The sequence below is a fragment of the Siniperca chuatsi genome, linkage group LG15 (genome assembly GCF_020085105.1).
Source record: "Siniperca chuatsi isolate FFG_IHB_CAS linkage group LG15, ASM2008510v1, whole genome shotgun sequence".
Lineage (NCBI taxonomy): Eukaryota > Metazoa > Chordata > Actinopteri > Centrarchiformes > Sinipercidae > Siniperca > Siniperca chuatsi.
The window spans coordinates 11,829,707-11,852,445 of NC_058056.1; the positions used below are offsets into that span (position 1 = coordinate 11,829,707).

The 22,739-nt window shown below is 40.2% G+C and overlaps 4 protein-coding genes across 9 annotated transcripts in view; 2 read left to right on the forward strand and 2 right to left on the reverse strand.

Moving 5' to 3' along the window:
* The window catches only part of LOC122888998 (uncharacterized protein KIAA1522 homolog), a 29,873-nt gene extending 20,838 nt beyond the window's left edge, over positions 1–9,035 (reverse strand). For 2 of the 5 annotated variants that reach the window (XM_044223971.1, XM_044223968.1), the window contains exon 1: positions 8,515–9,035. The gene's annotated coding sequence lies outside the window, so the exon portion shown is untranslated. The other 3 variants (XM_044223974.1, XM_044223969.1, XM_044223970.1) reach the window with 3 other exon arrangements.
* On the forward strand, positions 6,601–12,734 carry LOC122862226 (syncoilin-like). Its single transcript, XM_044167574.1, has 7 exons — positions 6,601–6,632; positions 8,799–8,856; positions 10,193–10,273; positions 10,543–11,031; positions 11,874–12,284; positions 12,383–12,507; positions 12,582–12,734. Exons 1-7 carry the CDS (start codon positions 6,601–6,603, stop codon positions 12,625–12,627), a joined length of 1,242 nt encoding a protein of 413 aa, XP_044023509.1. The 3' UTR covers positions 12,628–12,734.
* Positions 12,735–12,865: 131 nt separating this feature from the next.
* LOC122889002 (histone-binding protein RBBP4) lies at positions 12,866–18,115 on the reverse strand. 2 transcript variants are annotated; one of them, XM_044223978.1, is made up of 12 exons: positions 17,958–18,115; positions 17,302–17,449; positions 17,037–17,182; positions 16,674–16,682; positions 16,342–16,515; positions 16,132–16,247; positions 15,647–15,807; positions 15,398–15,524; positions 15,229–15,306; positions 13,931–14,065; positions 13,577–13,687; positions 12,866–13,436 (listed from the first exon to the last, which is right to left on the reverse strand). In XM_044223978.1, the coding sequence occupies exons 1-12, from the start codon at positions 17,971–17,973 to the stop codon at positions 13,374–13,376; spliced, it is 1,284 nt and encodes a 427-aa protein (XP_044079913.1). In that variant the 5' UTR covers positions 17,974–18,115; the 3' UTR covers positions 12,866–13,373. The 2 variants fall into 2 exon arrangements, with proteins under 2 accessions (XP_044079913.1, XP_044079914.1); XM_044223979.1 differs by lacking the exon at positions 16,674–16,682.
* A 457-nt stretch (positions 18,116–18,572) lies between these two features.
* On the forward strand, positions 18,573–21,675 carry zbtb8os (zinc finger and BTB domain containing 8 opposite strand). Its single transcript, XM_044165493.1, has 7 exons — positions 18,573–18,784; positions 19,025–19,049; positions 19,151–19,272; positions 19,403–19,485; positions 19,894–19,946; positions 20,765–20,801; positions 21,033–21,675. The coding sequence occupies exons 1-7, from the start codon at positions 18,703–18,705 to the stop codon at positions 21,117–21,119; spliced, it is 489 nt and encodes a 162-aa protein (XP_044021428.1). The 5' UTR covers positions 18,573–18,702; the 3' UTR covers positions 21,120–21,675.
* The last annotated feature ends 1,064 nt before the right edge of the window (positions 21,676–22,739 follow it).

Genomic DNA, 22,739 nt, shown 5'->3' on the forward strand with positions numbered 1-22,739 from the left:
TTGTTTTTTAAATAAAGTAAAAACTTTAGGTATGCTTTGGAAAATGCTTGTCAGTAATGTAACGTGTACAAAACCAGCAGTCTGATGAATCCAGTTGTACTGCAAATATATACAGCATCAGAAAAGTGTCCATAGTTGCAAAGTTTTTTTAGACCACCCCAATTGGTATGTGTGTGTATATGTTTGTGTTTGTGCGTCTCCGTGGGCACTGCTCATTCAGCCCACATGCTCAGCCTACACAGACCCCCTCCTGCCTCTAAACCAAACTTCACAGTTCCACAAAGAAAGACCTGGCACCGCTCCCTTCATTCCATAACATGGAGTCATAATTCACAAAGCCGCACCCGTAGGCTCATGCACTTGTATACACAGGCACAACGGCACACTAGGAAGAGCTGGAGAATAGAAAAATAAACAGACACCAATGTGCATCGGGGGCATTTTTAACAAACAGTGTCCATTCATATATAAATGTAGTTTCTGTTGTATGTTCCTTGTTATGTTTCATTGTCTTCCTTCATCTTATTTTTATTTTTTCATTCTCAGTAGAATGACCTCATCGCCTTCTCTCAGCCTCCTTCCTCCACCTTGCTAAACTGCTCTACTTTGAGGCAGGTTTCCCAGCATTGCTCCTGGGGATCTGTAGCTTACACTAGGCTTCTTCCAGCTGCGTACTTTATTAGATACTTATCTCCAAATCACAGGTTAAAAGTAGGATCAGGCTCTTAAGATGACAGGAGTCATATCTTGTATATAAGCACACAAAGACTGAAGGAAGGTAGGAGCGGAGTGGAGTCAGAAAGCTCATGAAAAGTTTTTGGTTGCTATGTTGCTTCATGGTCATGCATGAAAAACAAGGCAGACAGATTTTAGTACAAGCAATGTGTGAGCAATATAACCAAACATCTCTCAGTAACACAACTCTAGGAATACTTTCCTGCCCCCAGACTAGACATGAAAATGAAACACAGAAACCTATGTCATGTTCTCTGGGGATTACAAACAAGACTTTTCCAAACCGCTCCTTATCATCACAGCTCTGTGTAATGCAGAGGGGCAGTTGTGATGAGAAGTTAGAGGTTTGGATGTATCACATGGAAAATTTTCGAGCAGATGTGCACTTTTTAAAGCCAGATGCCTTACATACTGTACACTGATCATAAATTAACCTTTTATCAGTCAAATCTTGACAATGTCAGAATCTCACAGCTGGAGTACAGAAGACACGGGGAATATACAGTAGCCAGTTTATTAAGTACACCTAGCTAACACTAATGTAGTCTAATACAACAGTCCTGCAATAAATCATCCCTTCATGGAGGTTATAATGTTTAGTTTCTGTTGAAACTATTTTAGAGAGGTGTCAACTTTATGGTCATTTTGGAGGCTGTAGTTTGTGGTGGTGGTGCTGTTGAACTGCGTTGCATTATACTGACTATTATTTTGTCCACCCCATTTAAATCAATGAGGGTAAATAACAGAAACACCTCTCTATGTAATGCACTAGCACCACATATTAAATCCTCCAAAATGATCATAAAGTTTAATCAACACCTCTCTGAAACAGAACAAAAAAGGGAGGATTTTGCAGGACTGTTGTGTTAGGCTGCATTAGTTTTGGCAAGGTGTACCTAATGAACTGGCAACTGAGTGTAGTTTCCAAGGCAGGCGGTGGTTTTCACTGTGTACTTGAAGTAGATACTAAAGTCTATAGCCATGCAAGCGGCTCTGTGAGGCTGTAAGCCTACTTAGGCACAGCGATGCTAAATGCTAATGTCAGCATGCTAACATGCTCACAATGACAATTCTAACATGCTGGTGTTTAGCAGGTATATTATATATATATTAAACCAAGTATTGGACAAAGTAAAATTAGTAGAGGAAAGGTCACCAAAGAGATTAGGGTTCATCCTCTGGGCACCATGAATTTCTGTACAAAGTTTTGTGATAGTTGTTGAGATATTTTTGTCTCAACAATGCCGCTAGTATGGCTAAAAAGTAGAGTTAAATCTGGTTTGATTGGTTTGCACACTCCACACTCATGACAGGAGTATGCAGTCCCATATGAGAGGCTTAAGATGAGTACTTGAAGTACTTGAATGCTAATTCTAAACTTTATACAAATGTGGGCGTTTTGATGCAGTTTGTTATCATAATGTAGCCATGGTAAACTTGTTATTCACTGTAGCACAACTGAAGTGGCACAGTGTATATGGAGTAGACGTAAGGAGTGAGTTGTAGTGAAAGGCCAATAACAAGAAAGACCATCCATCTTCTCTGGAGAAAAGTACAAGGCCTCTCCCTGCACTAAGCCCTGTGTTTCTCCAACTCCAAATTACAGTCATTTGGGCATGACTAAGACCGTGCATCTGTATTGGCTACAGTCACCAATAATCAGACGCCACTCTCGGACGAAGAGGGGGATGGTTCATTCATTTACAGCCCAAGGGCTGCTGGGAGTGCAACAACTCCTCGTATTATTTCCATTACGGGGGACCAGAGTAATGCTAAGAACCCTGGGACACGGCGGAGGACCACCCGGCAGACTGCTATGCAATCTGGTCACAAGGAGTTCACTCAGGCCACCATTGCTGTGGTTACACATGACAACCTGCAATTTTCAGTTTTGCAAACAAATGTAATGAGGTGACGCACACAGTGGAGTGTTCTTTAAAACTGTCAATGCTCTAAAAATGTCTGTTTTTTTGTTTGATGACGTCTACTTTTATACAATTTGTATTGAGATTTACTAAATAAAATGTCACATTCCTTGGGTTTATCTAGGTAAAAAGCTACTGTCACAATCCTCTCTAGCAAATAAGCTCTCACAATCTCTCTTCACAGCTAAAGCACCAATGCCGACATCTTAGTTACAGAGTTGCTTCATTGTCCCAGCAATCACTTAACCCTTAACCACACCTCTCAATTCATAAAAGTTGATACACAAACTATAGGCACAAAAGACAAATTTAAAATCAGATTTTTTTTTAGGATTTGTAGCACAAACCTAGCTAAAAACCTTTGCCAGCATTGCCTACACTATACCACATCAGGGTGTATCATATTATCATAAAGATCATGTTCAAGTTATATGCCCTAAGCTGATTTACAAACAAAAAAGTTGTATGTTCTCTCTCCATCTCTCTCTCTCTCCCACACATTAAACCTGCTGTGGTTTTCCAGCCCAGCCCCTTTCCTGCCGGAGCAGGCATGTGTTCCAACATGCTGTTTACTTATCCTTTACAAAAGACGCCAGGCTTTCACATTGGACAGGAGGTACTGCTCAAACACAGCAAACCTCTACCCAGTGTGTCAATACCTGCAGCACTGACTGATTATCTGACATTGACAGCAGTGTGTACACATCAGCATGAAGTAAACTGGGGTTGATAATAGTTTATACACTGTCAGCACTCAGCATATCTGGAAATGTTGTTTATTGATTGTGTACTTTTGACAGCTATATGTCCTGGAGCTTGGGACTTAAATTCCAGTGCAAATGTGGGTCTCCTCTCCACTTTTATGCAGGCAGGTAAACAGAGTTAAAGCAAAGCAAAGCACTGACACCTGCCTTGCCTAAAGCAAAGCACATAACGTAGCTTTCTGAGCAAATCCAAACCCAAATCCATGAATATATGTAAGATCTCCATCTTACACTGGGCTCTAATGTAAGTTTCTTTGACAAACTGGTGTGTACAAGAAAGAGGGAAAGCAGCTCATGTTCTATATGAAAATTACTTTAAGTCCAAGTATCTGAAGCACGTACACACACTCAACTGATCTATGTCAAAGAGGAAGTGCAAATAATTCTCAGTATTTGTTTTAAACATTATGCCTTTCAGCTGGGATTTACTCCACAAGACAATTCAGAGAACTATACTGACTCTGAAATAATTGTTTTCTGTGACAAACAGCACCCATGTGGTAATGAATTAGGTTCAAACATTTCAGAAAAAGTAGGTTAGAATACTATTTGATTCAAATTCAGAATCCAACTAAAGAGTACAGCAGCCCTCTGTGCGTAACAAATCTTATGGTAAACTCACAATACTGATTTTATGCTCAAGTGTAATCACACCCTTATCTACTCTGGCAAATATGAACATTGTGAATTTCGCAGGCAGTGACGGGGGACAGGGGAGGGGTCTCCAGGAACAGTAACTTTGACTGCGGTGAGTCACACAGGGAAGATGACGGAGCAGACTCCAGTGTCTCAAGGGGATAAGGCAAAGCCAAGAGGGAGTGGCAGTGATACAGGCAGCCACCTTTGTTTGAATTAGGACTGGCTCAGTTTAACCAGGAGGCCATTCACATCTTAGCCTGAGCTGCTGGGTTAAGCATGGCATGACTAAGCTGACAGTGAGCAAGGTTAAGCTCAGGCTGAATGTGGTTAGTCTCTGCAAGATGGAAATGACAGATTAACAAGGTTAATATTGTCCTTTTTTGGGGAAAAGAAGGATGTTTTGGATCTGTTCCAGTCTTCCTGCTGAGATCACCAGAATAGCCTTCACAGTAACAGCCAGTTTTGGCAATAACAGTTTTTAAACCACACTTAAAGTGACTCTGTAACTAAATGGCAAGTGTTTAGCAGTGTGACAACTGGTGTTACTGTACAGCACCTGCAAGCATCATTTAGGGCGTTGGCTGTCTTCTCTGGGCATTATCAAACAAAGGAGAGCACTGCTACTCAAGAGCAGACTTAAGCAACCATGTCTGGGCTACAGCTCTGCACACTTATGTGCAAATACTCAGTGTACAAGAAATGTACTGTGATGGATGATGAGGCCACCAAGATATAAACTGGAAAAACTCAATTCCACCACTTGAGGAGGTTTGAGACCAGGGACAGTCTGAGGAGAGCTTTTTAGGAGAGCTATGTGGGAGTCATCAGGCATCAATGAAAGATTTCCCATCTTAAGGGAAGTATTCTCCTCTTTCACAGCAGACTTATTTTTGTACTGACAGAGAATTTACAAGAAATATATATAATGAGACCAAATAGCTCAGGGTTCAGGGTGGCCACACGTTTCCTACAATTTGGTTCCACACCAACATATCAGCATAAACACACAGTGACGAAGGACTTGGACTGAAAGACAATCCCTAACTGACATTATGTGGTCCCTTTGTTTGCTGCAGAAAGGATACAGTTTCAGAAAAATACCATGTAGGTAATGACAGTGATAAAAAATAAACACAACAACGCTGTAAGACAATAATGACACAAATACACCAAAATGCTATGTAAGTGAACTCACTGAGGTTATAGACACTGTGTGTGTGTGCGTGTGTGTGTGTGTTTGTGTGTGTGCGTGTGTGTGTGTGTGGTGGTACCATGCAGAGATCTGTGGGCAGGGTAATGCAAGTTGGCGTGCTGCGAGGCCGCTGTAGCCATGCAGCAGCTTGTCTGGTAAGAGCAGCAGCTGCATTCCTGAGAGATTGATAATTACCGACTGAGGAACTCTTCACTCCAAATCTGCTTTCACCCCCCCACACATCCCCTCCTCTTGTTCTCCTATTCTCCCTTTCACCCCTCCCTCCCTCCCTGCCACACATCCCTCATACAGTACAGTGGCCTAGGAGACAGAACCATAAAAAAAAAAAAGGATAATGGCTGGCGCATGAGAGTCATTTTGAGATAACATTATAACATGTGGTTGTGTGCACTGGCTGAGATTATTGGTCACTGTGTATTCTTTTTAGAGAAGAGTCACAAATATTTATCTGTGGAAACAGGACATGTTTTTCTTTTACAGAATATGTGGGGAAAGTATGAAAAAACATATTTACACATACAGATGACAATTTTCTAAATATATTTGGAATTGTTGATATATTTTGACGAACGTTTGTGAGAATTGCAATTTCCTGGTAAGTGATCCGAGCGTAGAACCACATTTTGGTTCATTTTTGTCTACATTGATACGTGTGTTAAAATATAATGTGAAGTCAAGCCGCAGTACCTAAAATGTTCTTATGTAAGGCTGCAACTAAAAATCATTTTCATTAACGATTAATCTGCAAATATTTTTCTTAATCAATCAGTTCATCACTGTCAATAACATGTCAGAAAATAGTGAAAAATACCCATTATAATTCCCCATAGTCCAAGGGAGCCTCTTCAAATTCCGTGTTTTATGTGACCATCAGTCCAAAACCCAAAGATATTCTGTTTTCTATCACATAAGACAAAGAAGCCCAAAAATCATGAAACTGAAAGTAGGTCATGCTTGGCATTTTTGCTTGAAAAAGACTTAAACGAGTAACTGATTATCAAAATAATTGCAGATTCATTTTCTGTCGACTAATCGATTAATTGACAAATCGTTTCAGCTCTAATATTCTGAGCTGCTGACATACTGTAGTTGTCAACAATGCATAAGAAGTGCACTTGCCCGGAATGTGATATAAAAGTACAAACAAATTTTGGTCCAATTGTCGATTTTGGTCTTTAATTACATTTTGAAATAAATGACAGTAAAATGTGGTCAGCTCCTACAATGTTACTGTTTGAATCCCTATAATCTTAGTTTCCATTGTTTACTTCTTTGCTTCTTTCCAAAACAAGGACAGAAAAACTTTTCTCTGGTAGTATAAGAGATGGCAGCCAGGAGAGACAGTGGCAGAGCTCTGTAAAGTGTGTTGTTTGCTTTGCTTCCAGGGGTTGCCAGGGGGCTCAGTCTGGACTGCAGCCTCTGTGGAGCTTAAGACCCCTGAACTGACAGGTCAGTCAGGGGTGAAAAAGAAAGTGTTGTGCAGCAGCAGTGACCAGCTCGCAGCGAAGGCAAACACAGCTGGACCCTCGGGGTTTAAAAATACATCCTGGCATCTCAGTGTCTCTGCTCTGCCCCAGTCAAAACAAAACTCTGTAGCTGCTTTGAAATCCTTTCAATCTAAGGTTCACTCAGTCTGACAGTCGCCTGAGTGGACGGCAGTCAAAGAAAAATGTAGTGTGGGAATAAAAAAAAGAAAGAGTCCTCAGTTTGGACCAGAACTTATGTGAACTTTCAGAAAGACAAGAAAAGAAAGGATGCAAGTGAAGTAGAAAAATCTGAAACGGGCTTGTTTGTACGCACACACAAACTCCATCATGCCTTAATGCCACTAACAGCTATTGATTTAATCTTTCGGAAGTGTTGATGAGGACTCACTGATGAGTTACTGATCAGCTAATCCTTCTGATTAACAGCACACTGTGTCCTACTCATCAGGAAGGAGTTTCCTCTCACTGCAGGCCTGCATGACACACACACACACACACATAATCATGTGTCTTTGTCTGTTACAACACCAATTGTTGTTCCTGTTGCCCTCCCCTTTCCTCCACTGAGCTGGCAGCTTCGTCACTTAGGCGGCACGAGTGAACACATTAATCAAGTGCACCATATCCCGAATACAGAATGCAGGTTCAGTCTTTCTTTCCAGTGAATTCCTTACCCTGTTCTATCCCTCATGTCTGACTGCCTCTGCGTTATCATCCCGTCTCTGCCTTGATGTCTGCCTTACACCAGGCTCTGCTGTATCTCTAGCGCTTACATAACACACCTGTGATCTCCATGGGTACAAGCCCTGGCATGGCAGGCTGGCGAGGAAGGAGCACCAGTATGCGACACACCCTTTCTAAACAAATGGCTCTGTCTTCGCCTCACCTTCCAGAGGGTACAAGAGGTAAACTTGAAGCCATGGAGCTGAAAAATAAAACATCTGCCAACGTTTGATCACTGAAGTGCTGCAGAGTTTTCAGAAAAGTTTGGATTTGGAGCTCACTTCCAGTCCAAAGTCTAGGAGAGGCAGCGGACAAACAGAGAGGGGGAGACCGCTAAGAGGTCCCGAGGTGGTCCTGTTATCTCTGTCAGGTTAATCAACAAGCAGTGGATCTATAGAAGAACATTATGAACTGCACACAGACTGTCATTGACTGCCATAAATGAAACCAAGTGTCAGAGCGTCATGCTGTCAAGCAGTCATTTGCTGCTGAGACGGTGACGGAAAAAACACAATAGTTTTCATTGTCATAAGCTCCATAGATGAGAGAAGCACTATAGGTCTTAAATTACCTCTGCTTAGGATCCCTCAAGGCCAAGATAAACAAATCTCCCACACCTAGTTTTCAGTGCATGCCTATACCTCAACTTGGAACTCCACTTGCACCTCACTTTATCTGATTACACTTTACACTGGTTTCGACAATGTTCTTTATTTTAAAGCCTGATCTTTCTTTTTTTTTTTTTTTTTTTTAACATTACAGCAACTGTTGTAGACCAATCAGACAACATGATGCAACAGCTTCACCTAAAAATGTACTTTCTATACATCCTTAAAAGTTGATTCAGCCGATCCTGGTGTTTTACTTTAATTTGAACTTTTGGAAAGAATACGAAACAATATTTTTCATTATTTATCACGCGAAAGAACAGTTTAGGAGGCTTTATAAGTAGGAATTGACAAAAGACACAACTGTACTTTTCTGTTACAACTTATACAACGACTAAGAAAAGCAACTGTTAATCATACCTTGTTGAACTTTTCTGATCCAGATGGGTTGATTCACCCTCTCTCCATTTGAAGCGTCTCCCTGCTGCGTCCTTCCACTCCAACTCCAAACTTTCACCGTCCGAAGGAAAACTTCAGGTGAACCATTTCCGTGAAAAGCACTTCAGGAAGCGGCTGGAGTGTGGATTTGTTTTTGTACCCGCGTGCTCAAGTCCGTTTGTTGGATGGCAGCTATAGACTGACTGCTCCACTGTCGGTGCCGTTCGTCTGCGGGCGGTGCTGTGGACCAAATAGGGGAAATGAAGAGAAGTCGCGTCGCCGTCGACCTGCAGCTCCCACCTGGAGAAGGCTGGGCGCCCTCAGGTGAGAGTGAGAGGCTGCGGTCAGTGCTGTGAGGACATCTAGTGGCGAGACAGCGGAACAACAAGTGACACAGAGCAAGTGAGGGCGATGAGGACTTTTCTCACGCTTAGTTTGCATTTCCAGCTTTTTCTATGCAAAGACATGTTTTTCTATTTCCAACCTGTTTTTTTCTGGATATGCACATCCGGGTATTAACTGCTGCATAAATTGCATTACATTCTGCATTTAAATACCACTTTGAATGTTAAATGTTAAAACACAATCTCAAACATATTCTTTGATAATGATCTGTATTAAGCCTACAGTTCATTTTTTGCTTTTCTTTTTAAAAATATACATATTCCTTTTTGTTTGTTTGCCTGTTTTTATTTATTTATGCAGAACAACAAATCGGTGCAAAACCATACAAAATACACAGGGCAAGTTGCTGTCCTGACAGGCCTGTTTTCAGCTTTGCAACAATGCATTTTTCACATTATCCAATAGGTTTTTAAATTGTGCATTTAATTGAAGACGTATTAGAACTTTATTGACCCATAAAAGAATCCTTCAGTTTGTCTGAAAAAATCAAAATCACCACATTTGGAGATACATGGTTTTCTTTGGACAGCGTAGAGATTTTCACATAGCAAAATATGATAAATGGTTAAATGGTTGACAATGACACAATGTTGCCATGGACACAGATGATGCACTCATGTTATCTTAAAGGCACTCTGGATAAACATACAGTGGCAATTCAGTGCCAATCAATTAACTTCCCTGTTTGAATACTCTTTTACTGTATTTTAGTGGGGTTTTTATGTGGAATATGGGATATTATAAAATACATTCTTTAAAGATGCTCACATCTCCCTTCTTCTTCCTTGCATATCCCAGTGTGTGGTGTATGTTTGTCTCCATTTGTGTGTGAGGATAGGCAATATGCAAAACACCACAAACAAATACTGTATATGAACCATGCAAACTTTATGGGCAGCTGAGCTCAAAAAAGATATTCAAAGAAAAGCCTGCATGGGCCTGCTAATGTTGCCTCCTCTGCCTGTACAGCAGTCTGAGGCAAAATGTTTTCAGGTAGAAAGTTGAGGTAAGGTATTGCTCAATAATACAAAACACATAAAAAACAGGCTGTAAAACGGCATAAATATAGCTCTCTCTGGCACCCAGGCTGGTCCAGACATGTGTTAGCTGATGCATCCAGAGCATGTAGGCCAGTCTGCTCTCAGCACTGACACAGTTTGTGATCCCATGTGGGGGTATGAGAGAGTCTTAGATAGAGTTTCCCCCGTGCCTCCAGTGTTATTAATAAATACAAAGTGTGCCTCTGTTTTCCTAGAGACAGATACACTGCAGAGCTGTCCTTAAAGTCAAACGAAAATTGTCTTCACAGCTGTCTGGACTGTCACCTCCAAACAAAGTAAGTGGAAATATAAGTTAATATGAATTGTTACTGATTTTGACAATGAACCGTAGGTTTTTAAGGCCCCTCTTGTGTGCCATCTTTGGATGTTTTTAAGGTTTGCAGCTATCAGTATTTTAAACATGATTACATTTACATTAAATTGCTTTCTTATGCAAAACAACCTAAAAGGAATGAGCAGATAAGAGGGATTTTAAAACCACAATCTCATCATTTATTGCTGTGGCTCATTTGATTAATGACCGTTCTCTCCTTTTCCTTTCTAGTTTGCCTCTCAGAAGACCATTGACAATCAAACATCAGCAGAGAATAGGAAAGACATGGCATCTACTGAGGACTCACACATTAGATTTGTTGAGGATATCACAGACAGCAGCCATACTGACTCTGAAACAGAGACAAATGAGTGTACAACACATCCCATAATACAAACGGATCAGGCGCTCATGGACAGCTTGGGGCAGCTTTTCGACCACTGCATCCAGCAAGTGTCCCACCTGGAGATGCAGAGGAACGAGCTGATACAAGAGCTCCTCCGTCTGCAGGAACCCATGCTGCGAGTTGTGGAGCACCTGAGAGGGAAGCTGGTGGAGACGCAGAGGCTGCTCACTCTGGCTCAGCTGGATTATATTGCTGTTTACGAGGAAGTGCAACAGGTGAAGAGGAAACTGTTTGCCACAGCCAGAGACTGCATCCAGAGCCAGGTGACACTGGCTGCACACAAGTACGAGGTGGCTGAGTCCGCTGTTACACAGGTAGGAACCGCTGGATTCATGACACCTGGAGGATTGATTTACTGTGGCAGGTTATAACAGGTCATTGTGTTCCCAATGCTAAATTTGAGGCACAGTGACAAATTATCATCATCACTATGAAATCTACAAAGCAAACTTTGTACATTGTCTGGGAGTGATAACAGATGATAATATGTTGGAAACCACATATAAATTATGTTAAAGCCACTTGTCTCTATTAGAATACTGTATAAAATGTAATCAAGCATAATTACACACCTTATATTGTTCACCTATAATAGTCATATACATTACGTACTGTGTAGAAGTATGGGGAAATATATATAGAACAAATACAAATATAATTTCCATACTTTAATAGAGACCCACAAGAATGGTAAAACAAAACTATCAAGAACCAAAAAACTCTCTATTTATTAAATTATTATTATTTTAAAAGGCTCTAAAAGTCAATAGCTCTTGAAACAGCACAAATCATGTGTGAAATAAAAATAAATAAATGACTACGCGTACAGTAGGTATCCAAAAGATGTTTTCAATGAGAGAAAGTCAGTATGACTTGAGAAGAATGTGCCATTTTATACATGTAAAAAAATGTATGACCAGAATGGCATGTTGGTAAAGTCTGGCATCAAATAGGTTGTGTATTGTAAAAAGGGTCGGCACAGTAAGCTGTAGCTTCAGCCTAATTGTTTGTTTAATTACTATGGACTTCAATAAATTTCAAATGAAATCTTGATGAACAAATGTCTCCAGTTTACGTGTTTCTGCAAAAACTTGGTTTACAGTAGCTTTGCTCCAGAGTGTTGTGTATGTTTTTTTGTTTCAATTTCCATCCATAGGAGGAGCTCAAGGCCCACATCCAAAGTCTGACCCAGGAGTTGTCCCAGCTCCAGGACGCCTACCAGAACCAAGTAAACTCCCTGAGGGACCAGGCCGCTAAGCCCTGCAGGCCAAGGGCCATGAGTGACGTCAGCCAGTGCCGGCAGGCTTCTGTCAGACTGCAGCGGCGGCTTAGCGGCAGCGTAAGGGCACTGGAGGGCTGGTACGAGCCTCGGCTCATGGCCCTGCTGAAGAGAAGGCAGATTGGGGAGGACGCCTTGAGAAAGAGCAGGGACCAGGCCATGGACCTGAGGGCCAGCCTGGGGCCCCTGAGAGAGGACATACAGAGACTGGAGGTGCAGAGAGCCTGTCTGGAGCAGAGGATCACTCTGATGGAGAGGCAGAGGGAGGAGAGCGTCACACAACACAAGGTACAGTAACTGAAGTCAGGTAGGACATGAAAGTTTGGAGAAAGGAAAGGATGTTTGGTGAAAGTAGACCAACTATGACGTTTCTCCACTTTGCACAGGAGACTGTGGAGACATTAAAAGAGACTCTGAGAGAACTACAAGTGGAGTTTGAGGTTCAAAGAAAATCTAAGAAAGACTTGGAGGTTCATAAGGATGGCCTTTTAAAAGAGCTGAGCTTTCTGAGGTAGGTTTACTCTTTTCCTGTTTAACTTACAATAAATTGTGAGAATTACGATTTACAAATACCTTATTTTATAGAGGCTGTGATGAACCCAATGAAACCACTGCAGAAGAGGATCCCTAATTTTCTGTTTCCAGCGGATATTCTTAAACCGAGTATCTACACCAGACCAAACCTCAGCATTGCATTTACATTTAATGTCAAAAAGATTTAAAAAAAAAAAAAAAAACGTATATACTATGCAGCAGAATTCAAACTTGGTATTTATTTGCTTCTACTTCTAGACTAATTTAGTTATTAATTCATATTTTACAGGAAATTACTTGCATGGAATGCTGTGCAAAGAAACAAAGCAAACAGATTTACTGTAAATATTTTATTATGAATATATTTAAGTACACAAAAGATCAGAGGCAGCACAGAAAAAAACAAACAAACAAACAAACACACATACAAGTGACACAACACGGAATCTGGAAAATTTATACTATGAATATCAAGCAAATACAAGAAAACCCTACAATATGTACAATTTTAATAAAAATTAATCTCTGTAGAAATGTTTTCAGCACAACTAATCAAGACGAAAAAAGGAAACCTGAATGTTGGACACATCTGTGATGGCTTCACAAGCCAGAGTTGAGTTCTGGGAGTTTGAAAAACTAAAAGATCTAAAAATCTGACCAATACAGACTTAATTTAAATACTTCACGACATGATGATAACGCACCGTTTTATTCTTTCATTTTCTAGAAGATCACTGCTGCCCAAAATGTATTTTAAAAACACATTACTGCTTATGCACCCAGCACTGGAAAATGGATCCATTTTTAACAAGCAGATCAAATGAAGAGACGTGGAGACTGGACTCATGCCTGGACCTCTGAATCTGCAGCACCTTCTGGGTCCTCGTCATTGTAGATATTTTCAGCCTGTACAAGAAACAATTCAAACGTATATTCACTGTAACTGGTGTTCGATGTTAATAAATGCACTTCAAAATGTGTCTGACATTTACTGTCCTTTATAATTCCACATCATTTCATGAACCTCTGACAAACAAAGCTCTTACCATCTGCCAGACTTGCATGATGTTGTCTTCTGATACAGAACAGATGACCCAAGGCTCATTGGGGTTCCAAGAGAAGTCTGAGATCTTAGCTGTGTGTCCGCCGTGGATGAACTAAAGAGAAACAGAGCAGAAGGGATTACTACAGCACTTTACATTCAATTAAAATATACAATATAATGCATTCCCTAGCCCCTTACCGTCACAACTAAATGCCTAACCCTAACACTTACCTAACCCTTAAAACCAAGCCTTAACCATCAAACAGCCCTTTGAAGTTGTGAGGACCGGCCAAAATATCCTGACTTTCCAAAAATGACACACACACACACACACACAGTTTTTGTCACAACTGACCAGCAGCTCAGGAGGGCCATCCTCAGCATCCTCTGGTGACTGTTCCTCTCCGATCTTGCTGAGGTCCCAGACGTTGAGCCTCCTGTCAGTGCCGCTGGAGGCCAGGATGGTTTCGTTATGAGGAGACCACTGAACCTGTTGGGTGGAGATGGGCCAGATGTTACATTTCTGCGGCAAAGTGCCATAAAACGACATAAAACTACAAATAGCCACAAACAATAAGACTAAAACTGGTCTAACAGTTGGCTGACTGTTGTTTGTTGTGGGAATATTCCTCTGTTTCAGATGGATAACAACTGTAACATGCTTGATGTCATACAGCCAGAAGCTAGGTATATGCATGTATATGACTGGCAGCGCTCCTTCAGCCTGAATTTTTAACTAAAAGTCTTCTGTTTCTTCTTATGATTCCATTGGCCATCTGTAGTTGAAGCTAGACTTTGTTTGCTGACATTTAAAACCCAATGTAACTCCAGATCAGATCATAAAAAGCAGCTTTAATTCCATTAACAATTTTCAGCAAAGTGGGCTCTGCAATTAATCATTTAATTTAAAGTTTTAGTGTTCAAATGGCAAAATCCCATTTTAATGTCAAATTAAATGCCTGGCTCCATTGGTCTTTTAACAGTCAGAATCTTTTAGTTGAGTTTATGTCTTTTTGCTCAGTTTCTCAAACTACATTTGGCTTGGTTCTCTTTTAGTGTACAAACTTTTATTTTGTTGTATATTTTATCATGCATACAATAAGTATAAGTAACTCTTCATTATGAAAATCTAATTGTGATAATTACACCAACAGATCTTAGTGATTTCTCAACAACCTGCATGTTCTCATCTAAAATCATAATTATATCAACTCTTCATTATAAATTTAAGAAATGGAGCCATTTGTATTTGAAAATCATTCATGTATGGGGCTGCTAGCACTTACTTGTGTCTCTTAAAAAATACATCTCTAAGCACTTGTACTGTAGCATTAAACATGCTTTTAGTTATTCGTTAAAAAAGGAATTCACTCCCAATTTTGGATGATATCTAGCTCTTGTTCCTATGTGGTTTGAATATACTTTTTGTAATGTAATGTAACGTAACATAACGTAACAGGTTCTCCTTAATACATCTTGGTCAGGCTAACTGTCATTAAGCCTGAACAGGTTTGGGCTTAAGACTTGTTTCTCTGACAGCAGTTCCAGATTAATTTTAATTCAGCTTCAAGGGAACCAAAAAATCCAGACTCATGTCAAATCGTTAACATTCAAAATGAAAAACTTCTTCTTACTCAAGAACTCACTTCTTACCTGAAAGATCTCGTCCTTGTGAGACTCAAATGAGTGCAGCTTCAGCTTCAGGTTCCTCAGGTCCCAAAGTGCCACAGTCTAAAAATAAAAGCAGCCAGTTTCAACAGATCCTGCGTCAGGGGACAGCAACATGCTGTGTAATAGTTCTACAGAGAATGAGTGGACCCACCTTATCTGCAGAGCCAGTGGCCAGGATGAACTCGCTGTAGGGATTGAAGGATAGGCAGTTGACCTCAGCGGTGTGGGCGTCCACTGCATGGCTGGGCTTGGAGGTGTTGTTGGACCGCGTGTCCCAGCTGTGCCAAAACAGACAAAAGCATCATTGTTAAAGACAAAATTGAAACAGAACAACAAATTTTTTTCTCGTGAGTCATCACAGTGGGTAATAAATTTTGTTACCAACTTAAGAGCTGCTCACATCATGAGTTTCTGGTCATCGGCAACAGATCCAAAGAGTGACTCGTGGAGCAGGTGCCAGGAAACATCCTCCACCACAGCAGTGTGTCCTGTGAAGATGGTCTTGGCATCCACAATCTTTCCCTCCTTGGGCACTGTGCTGATGTCCCACAGGCAGATAGTCTGTAAAGGAGAGCAGAGATGGGTGAGGAAATGTATCAACAACAACAATATTTAAAAAAAAGTTTTACATACAACATTCCAAACAAAGTTACAAAATGCTTTGCAGTAATAACAACAGATAGGTCAACACAACAGAAAGACTAGTTAAGTAAAACAGTAATAAACTGGTTAATCTGTAATAATTCATAATTATTTTAATATCCAACAGTGATGATTAAAAAGTTAACATGAGCCACAGGAAAACACAAGATTCTAACAGGGTAAAACAAGAAGAGAGACAATACTAGGAAGAAGAATTCCAGTCAGTTGTGACAGGTTGCTTACATGGTCATCTGAAGCACTGAGGAGGCAGCCGCTGAGGTTTGGGTTCCAGGAGAGGCCATAGCCCTCCTTCTGGTGGCCTCTCAAACGCAGATCTGGGGTGCATTCTCCAGAGGGGTCTTCAATATATATAAAATCAATGTTACAAAATTTGTGCAGAAACAACACTTGTTTTTGAAAACTCTGAAAAATGTGTTTTGGCTGTAATCCTACCAGGCTTGGAAGGGTGCTTTGTGTAATCAAAGACCAGCACGTCGCTGGTGGGGGTCTTGGTGGCAATGATGCAAGGATTCTGAGGCATGTACCGGGCTCTGTTCACTTCTCCTTCATGGTTGATCTTGATCTCAATCTCTATCTTCCCACTTACAGACCCAAAGCCTCCAAACTCTGGAATGAAGGACAACAGATACATAAAATGGCTCTTGCAAATGACCATGTGTCGAATACAATTCTGTTCTACTAAGACTGTTAAATAGTAAATTGTATGCATGTATGGTTTATTGCATTTTACTAACTAAAATATAATCTAAAACAAAAATACGTACCTATATTTTCTGAAGCATTAAAGATTTCAGCAAAATTGTACTTTATTCATTCACTGAGAAGAACTGTGAACCACAATATTCAAATATAAGAACTTGTTTGTGACAATTTGAATACACTGAATGACAATAATGTTAATATTATAATATCGCACAAGCCTAGCTGCGACAATGTGAATTAGTTTGTTTAATCTATTTGACTTCGTATTGTATATGAATAATGGCTATGAATTGATATCATTTTCATTAGAGAACATAGTTTACCCATCAATACATTTATTTTGTGCTATAAGCAGCTAGGCACAACATATAGTATACTTTAGTTTTTAACACAACAAATCTTGCCACGCACATATCATCCCTCACCTCCTTTCTCGCTGTCGTAGTGTGAGGCATCAAACTGGGCATCATCATTTGGGAGCTGAACGCTCGCAATTACAAGGTGATTCTGCTCATCAGAAGTGTGTGTCCCCAGGACCAGCCTGTGCACGCTGTAGTCTTTCCCTTCCGGCCTGAGAGAGATGAATCAAAATATATATAATTTATTCATTCATAAAATTTTTTAAAAAATCTGGTCGCTCTCTAGTGTCATGTTGTGGTGTTTGTCAAGGTGCAGCAGACCTCCTCTCACCTGGTGACATCAGGCAGCCACTGGGCAGTGAGGCTGGGCCACTCCAGGGCGTGTGTCATGACCAGGTCGTAGAGGAAAGGGGTGTTCTTCTTCCAGATCTTGTACTCCTCATTGATCACCCTCTCCTCCACAGCATCATCAAATGCAGCTGCAAAAGTAATATTCACCAGCAACACAAAGCTATGTCATAATGACTGTCAAAACTAAAGCCTGTAGCATCTAAGTTGCTTGAACTGAACAGAGGATATTAGGGTGACGTTAAAGTTATAACGTTACCCTAAATCACCCAGTCAAGCCATTTCCTTGTTAAATTAACGTTTAATTTTGCAGTTAAGATAGCGTTAGCACACGTTACTATGGTTACCTACATGAATACAAAATCCTAAATCAGCCCGCGAGGAAGATCCTGAGCAATACGTCATTCCATGTGGGACAGAAAGTTAACCTGCACTTGTAAATTAAAAACCCTGTATAGCCAGCCTGCTAGCAGCTAACCTTAGCTAACAGCTAGTTGGCTTGGCTGGTGTGTGACAATGAAAGAAGATGCTGCCTGGCGCGCCAACAACCACCGGTACATCCTGACTAGTAGTTTCTATCATTCTGGACAACATACACACACATTTAATCATGTAATTCAGAAAAGTGAACACCATTACCGTCTTTATCAGCCATTGCGTCGTAGTTAAACCGCTAATACTGGCAAAGAGTAGCAATTCTTTGGGAAAGCGCTCTTAAGGCAGCACGGATGCTTGCGATTAGTGATGTGTCGGTCGCGAAGTGAACCATGGGAGCCGACTCCCGTCTGAGAGCCGATCAGAGCAGAAGTATTTTTTGTTTCACATTATATCATAGAAATTATGAACTATATTGTATGTGTCTGTATAGAATTGTGTGATTATTTATTAACCATACTGTTTCATTAGTAGGGCGTTATTTTTGTTATACAACTAGGATACTTATTCTTGATATATTCCACTTTTTAACCATCAATATGACAGAGTATTTCAATGTATTGCAGATGAAGAATCTTGCATATTTATTTCTTGCAACAAATAAGAATGTAACTTAGGCAGTGACTAGCAGAAGTGGTACTAAATGAAGAGCCATTTGGCAGCCGAAAGAGCCGGCTCTCGGAAAGTCTATGAAAGGAACGGAGCCATAAGATCCGGCTCCCTTCAAAGAGCCGTAATTCCCATCACTACTTGCGATGGCGCCAACTCCATGGAACAAGACTGGCCAATCAGCACTCACCAAAACCGACAGGAAGTCGCTACAGCGAAACATCACTGCATCCGGAACACCTTCCTACGATCCATTTTGTTAGCAGTTGTAACCACACACTGTAGTAACACAGATCTGATGTGATCATCGTTTAAAACGTTGAACAAACTCACAGCTACAATGGACGACCGTCAGCTAGACCTGACAGAGGCGCAGAAAGCTACCAAGTCAAAATACCCGCCAATCAACAAGAAATATGAATGTAAGTCTGATAAATAATGTAGCTGGCTTATCTTGTTCGTTTTACTTGTGAAAACAGTGACAGAAACTATTTTCACCGTCTCCAACGTCAGCTAACTGTAGCTAATGTTCATGAAACAGTATCTAAATTAAGTGACCAATGCCATACATAGCCTTTGAAAACAGTATTATCATATCTGCCCAGCTTTTCTAAGTTGGTCTGACAGCATGCCCTGGCTCACCTTGTGTTTTACTATTACAGACCTGGATCATACAGCAGATGTACAGTGAGTGTGTTTTGATATCATCTAACTAGTGTTTGTCAGATCTTGTGTTTCTCTGTTATTCAGTAGTCATCACTATCATATTTTCTGCTCTGTCATCCAAGAATTCACTCCTGGGGAGACTCTCTGGAGGAAGCCTTCGAGCAGTGTGCCATGGGCATGTTCGGCTACATAACGGACACAGAGACAGTGGAACCGCTTGATACTGTTGATGTGGAATCAGAGGGTGAGAACACAGACAGTTTGTCGCTGTCTGTTCAACACAATCCTCAATCAGCCTTTTCTATACCTGCATCAGTCCTGCTGGTTCCAGATCAGTGAAACTAAACTGTATGCATACTTCTTCCCTTCTCAAGGTGACGACATGGAGTCTCTTCTTTTCCACTTCCTAGATGACTGGTTATACAAGTTTAGTGCAGACCTCTTCTTTGTTCCCAGGGTGAGTATGTCATGGTCAGTAGTCCGTTATGGAGTGCTGGATTTTTTGCATGTAGTTTAAAAAAACATGCAGGGGAGGTATGGTGGTCGCAGCAAGAACAAGCATAGATAGATTAGAAACTGTTAACTCACCACAGATATGACTATGAGGGCTTGTCCTACAACGGACTTGCGACCTGCTCAGGTGTTTCCCTGCCCTTTGCCTACTGTATGCTGGGATAGCCTATAGACCCCTGTGGTCCTGAAAGGGATTTACATCATAACATGTTGCTTATTAAATGAGTTAATTTGCACTGCTGTGCATAATTTACATTTTATATATAATTATTTCTAGTTTGATGTAAAGATCATGTTTATTAATTGTTATGTTATTCTCCTGACACAATTATATGTTACATCTGTCCACTAGGAGATCAAAGTTTTGCACATAGACAGAATGCGCTTCAGGATCCGCTCCATTGGGTAAGTTTGGGTACCTTTTCACTAGAACATAGTGCACTCTTCACTGCTATAGTACCATCAAGGATGCATATTAGGCATCCACACGCGCTCCACTGTGGAACTCTTTATCACTCACTCAAAGTATCTAAGCCAGTAACAAAAACAGTGAAAATATGGTCCCCTGAGGCCATAGAGACTCTGAGAGACTGCATGGACTCCACAGATTGGGACATCTTCATGACCACCAGTGACAGCCTGGATAACGACGCTGACACAGCCACCTTCTGTGAAGACACCTGCATTCCTACCAGGATCATCCGCTCCTTTTTAATAATGATAAACCCTGATTCTCTGTTGAGCTCAGGATGCTTTGATACACGAAGGAAGAAGGCTACAGGAGTGCTGACGGGGTGGCTAACAAAAGTGCAAAGCAGGCACTCAGAAAGGCAGTAAAGTTAGCCAAACAACGGTATAAGGACAAACTGGAACAGTATTTTTCTGCTGGGACTTCAGACCTGCACAGATTATAAACCTAAACTTTTCTACAGCTTCTTTCCTCAGGCCATAACCCTCATAACCTAAGACCCCTCTCACAGCCCCACCATTCCTGTCTGCTACTTGCACCCCGCTACACATACTGACAATGTGTCACCCATCACAGTTCCTTGATCTCCTCCATTCCCTATACTTTGCACATTATGCACATTGTACTCGAATACTGTTGCACACTATGTGTATTTATCTAAACTGCTGATGGCACTGGATGTAACCGACAACTATTGCATTTATCTCCCTGAAGCTACTCTCTCATATGGTCAATTTTCTTTTGTTTATTAAAGTTGGGGTGAAGAATTCTCTCTGGCAAAGCATCCACAGGTAAGCCAGTAAAGGAAGCTTGTTTGAAGGTATCACTTAAGAATACCACTGTAACATTGTTCAGAATCTAATTCTGAATATAATAAAATTATGGAATAAAAATACAGAAGGCTTTACCCTATTTTTTTTATCATTGACACTTATTAGAAGAATTCTGTAAAATAAATCATAAAAACATCCATAATTGTAGAGTGTTTATTCTAAGTGTTATGTCCTTTGTTGTCAATCCAGGGAACTGAGGTGAAAGCCATCACATACTCCGCAATGCAGATCCACGATAAAGAAAAACCAGAGATATTTACCATAATTGATATCTGACGATACCTCCAGAGGCACCACACTCCTGGTTCATTGGAACTGGAATATCTACATGGCTAATTTAAGTGGCCTTTTATCTAATGCATTGATTATTGATTTGTAAAATCTGGTTTTCTACTTGTAGGGTGAAGCATTTCTTGTGATTATGGATGCACACAGTACAGTGGAAGAGCTCTCTGACAGATTACAGATGAGTGATATGACATTGATATCTTATGAGTTGCATTATTTCAGAAATCACAAAACCTTTAATATAAATAAGACTTCTGAGAATGGCAAGGATATGTAGGGAAATACATTTCACGGATATAACAGAACTATTTATTTAGTCATTATTGAAACGTAAAACTGATTTAGAACAATGTGTACTTTTTAACACATCTGTTATCCCAGTTTTACTTGAAATGCTTTTGCAAATTCTTATTATTTATCACAAATTTGAAATTTGTATGCCTTTTATTAATCATTGTAAGTCAATCAACACATGTTTATTTTTTTCTGCTTTGGGATTGATTAAATGATTACTGGTACTTCAAAGTAAAATCTCACTTTTGAATATTTTGTGGATGTGTGGTCTTTGTGGAGGACAAAGCAGTAAACGGGAGCTCCAAATTTAGATTTACACGGCAAACATCATAAACAAAAAATAACCATGACTCTTACCATCATACATTGACTCTTCTTTTTGAATTGTTTAAACCTGCTCACATATATACAAGCCTTTTAGTAAATGTAGAGTATGCATTATTGTTAATAACACTATGGTTGATTTAAGTTGTTCAACACACAGACATCCAGTTAGGACATCCAGTATTTATACATGTTGATTTCTACATTTTTTAGAGCACTAAAGCTAAAGATACATTGTGGACTTCATGGTGTGTGTCTATGCCTGTTCAAAGGATTGAAATTTGGGGAATATGTAATCTTAAAAGAAAGAATGCTTCCAATGAGTCAACATGGAAGAATAGCAGGACGTTTTGTTTTGTAGCATATTGGCTGAATGCCAGTATCTATTTGCTTATAAACTCTAGTGTTTCCACAACGTGAGTAGGTTTATTGATAAGTTGATTGACAGAAACAGACAGAAAACAAACACTTGCTGGTTACACCCTCTCAAATGTGAGATCATCTTGCTTTTCTTTGTTTCATATTATTGTAAAGATAAATAACTGGGTTCATTGGCTGTTCAGCTGAGTAAGTAGACAATTTGAAGGAAAACCATTGAGCTGTGTTAAGACAAGAAGGACATTTAATTATTTTGACATAAAAAATGATCAACAAATGATCAACTAATTCAAAAAGAAGAGGCAGTGCAATAATAATTGTTGCAGCTTTATTAAAATATGTTAATTCTGTAACTTACAAGTACATACAAGTTGCAAAACTGTTACCAGTTGAAACAGTTTGTATGAAGCCACAGCATAACCCAGAGACACCTTATCCTCAAAGTAATATAAATAAAGTATTAGGCTACTAACAGTATTCAGGACTGATAGAGGATTCACCTTCTATCGTTTGTTTTGGGGATAAGAACCATGATGAGCTAGGGTGTACACTTCCTTTGTGGAGGGGGCGTTGGACCCATTACAATAGGTTGCAGTGGTATGCCAATGGCAT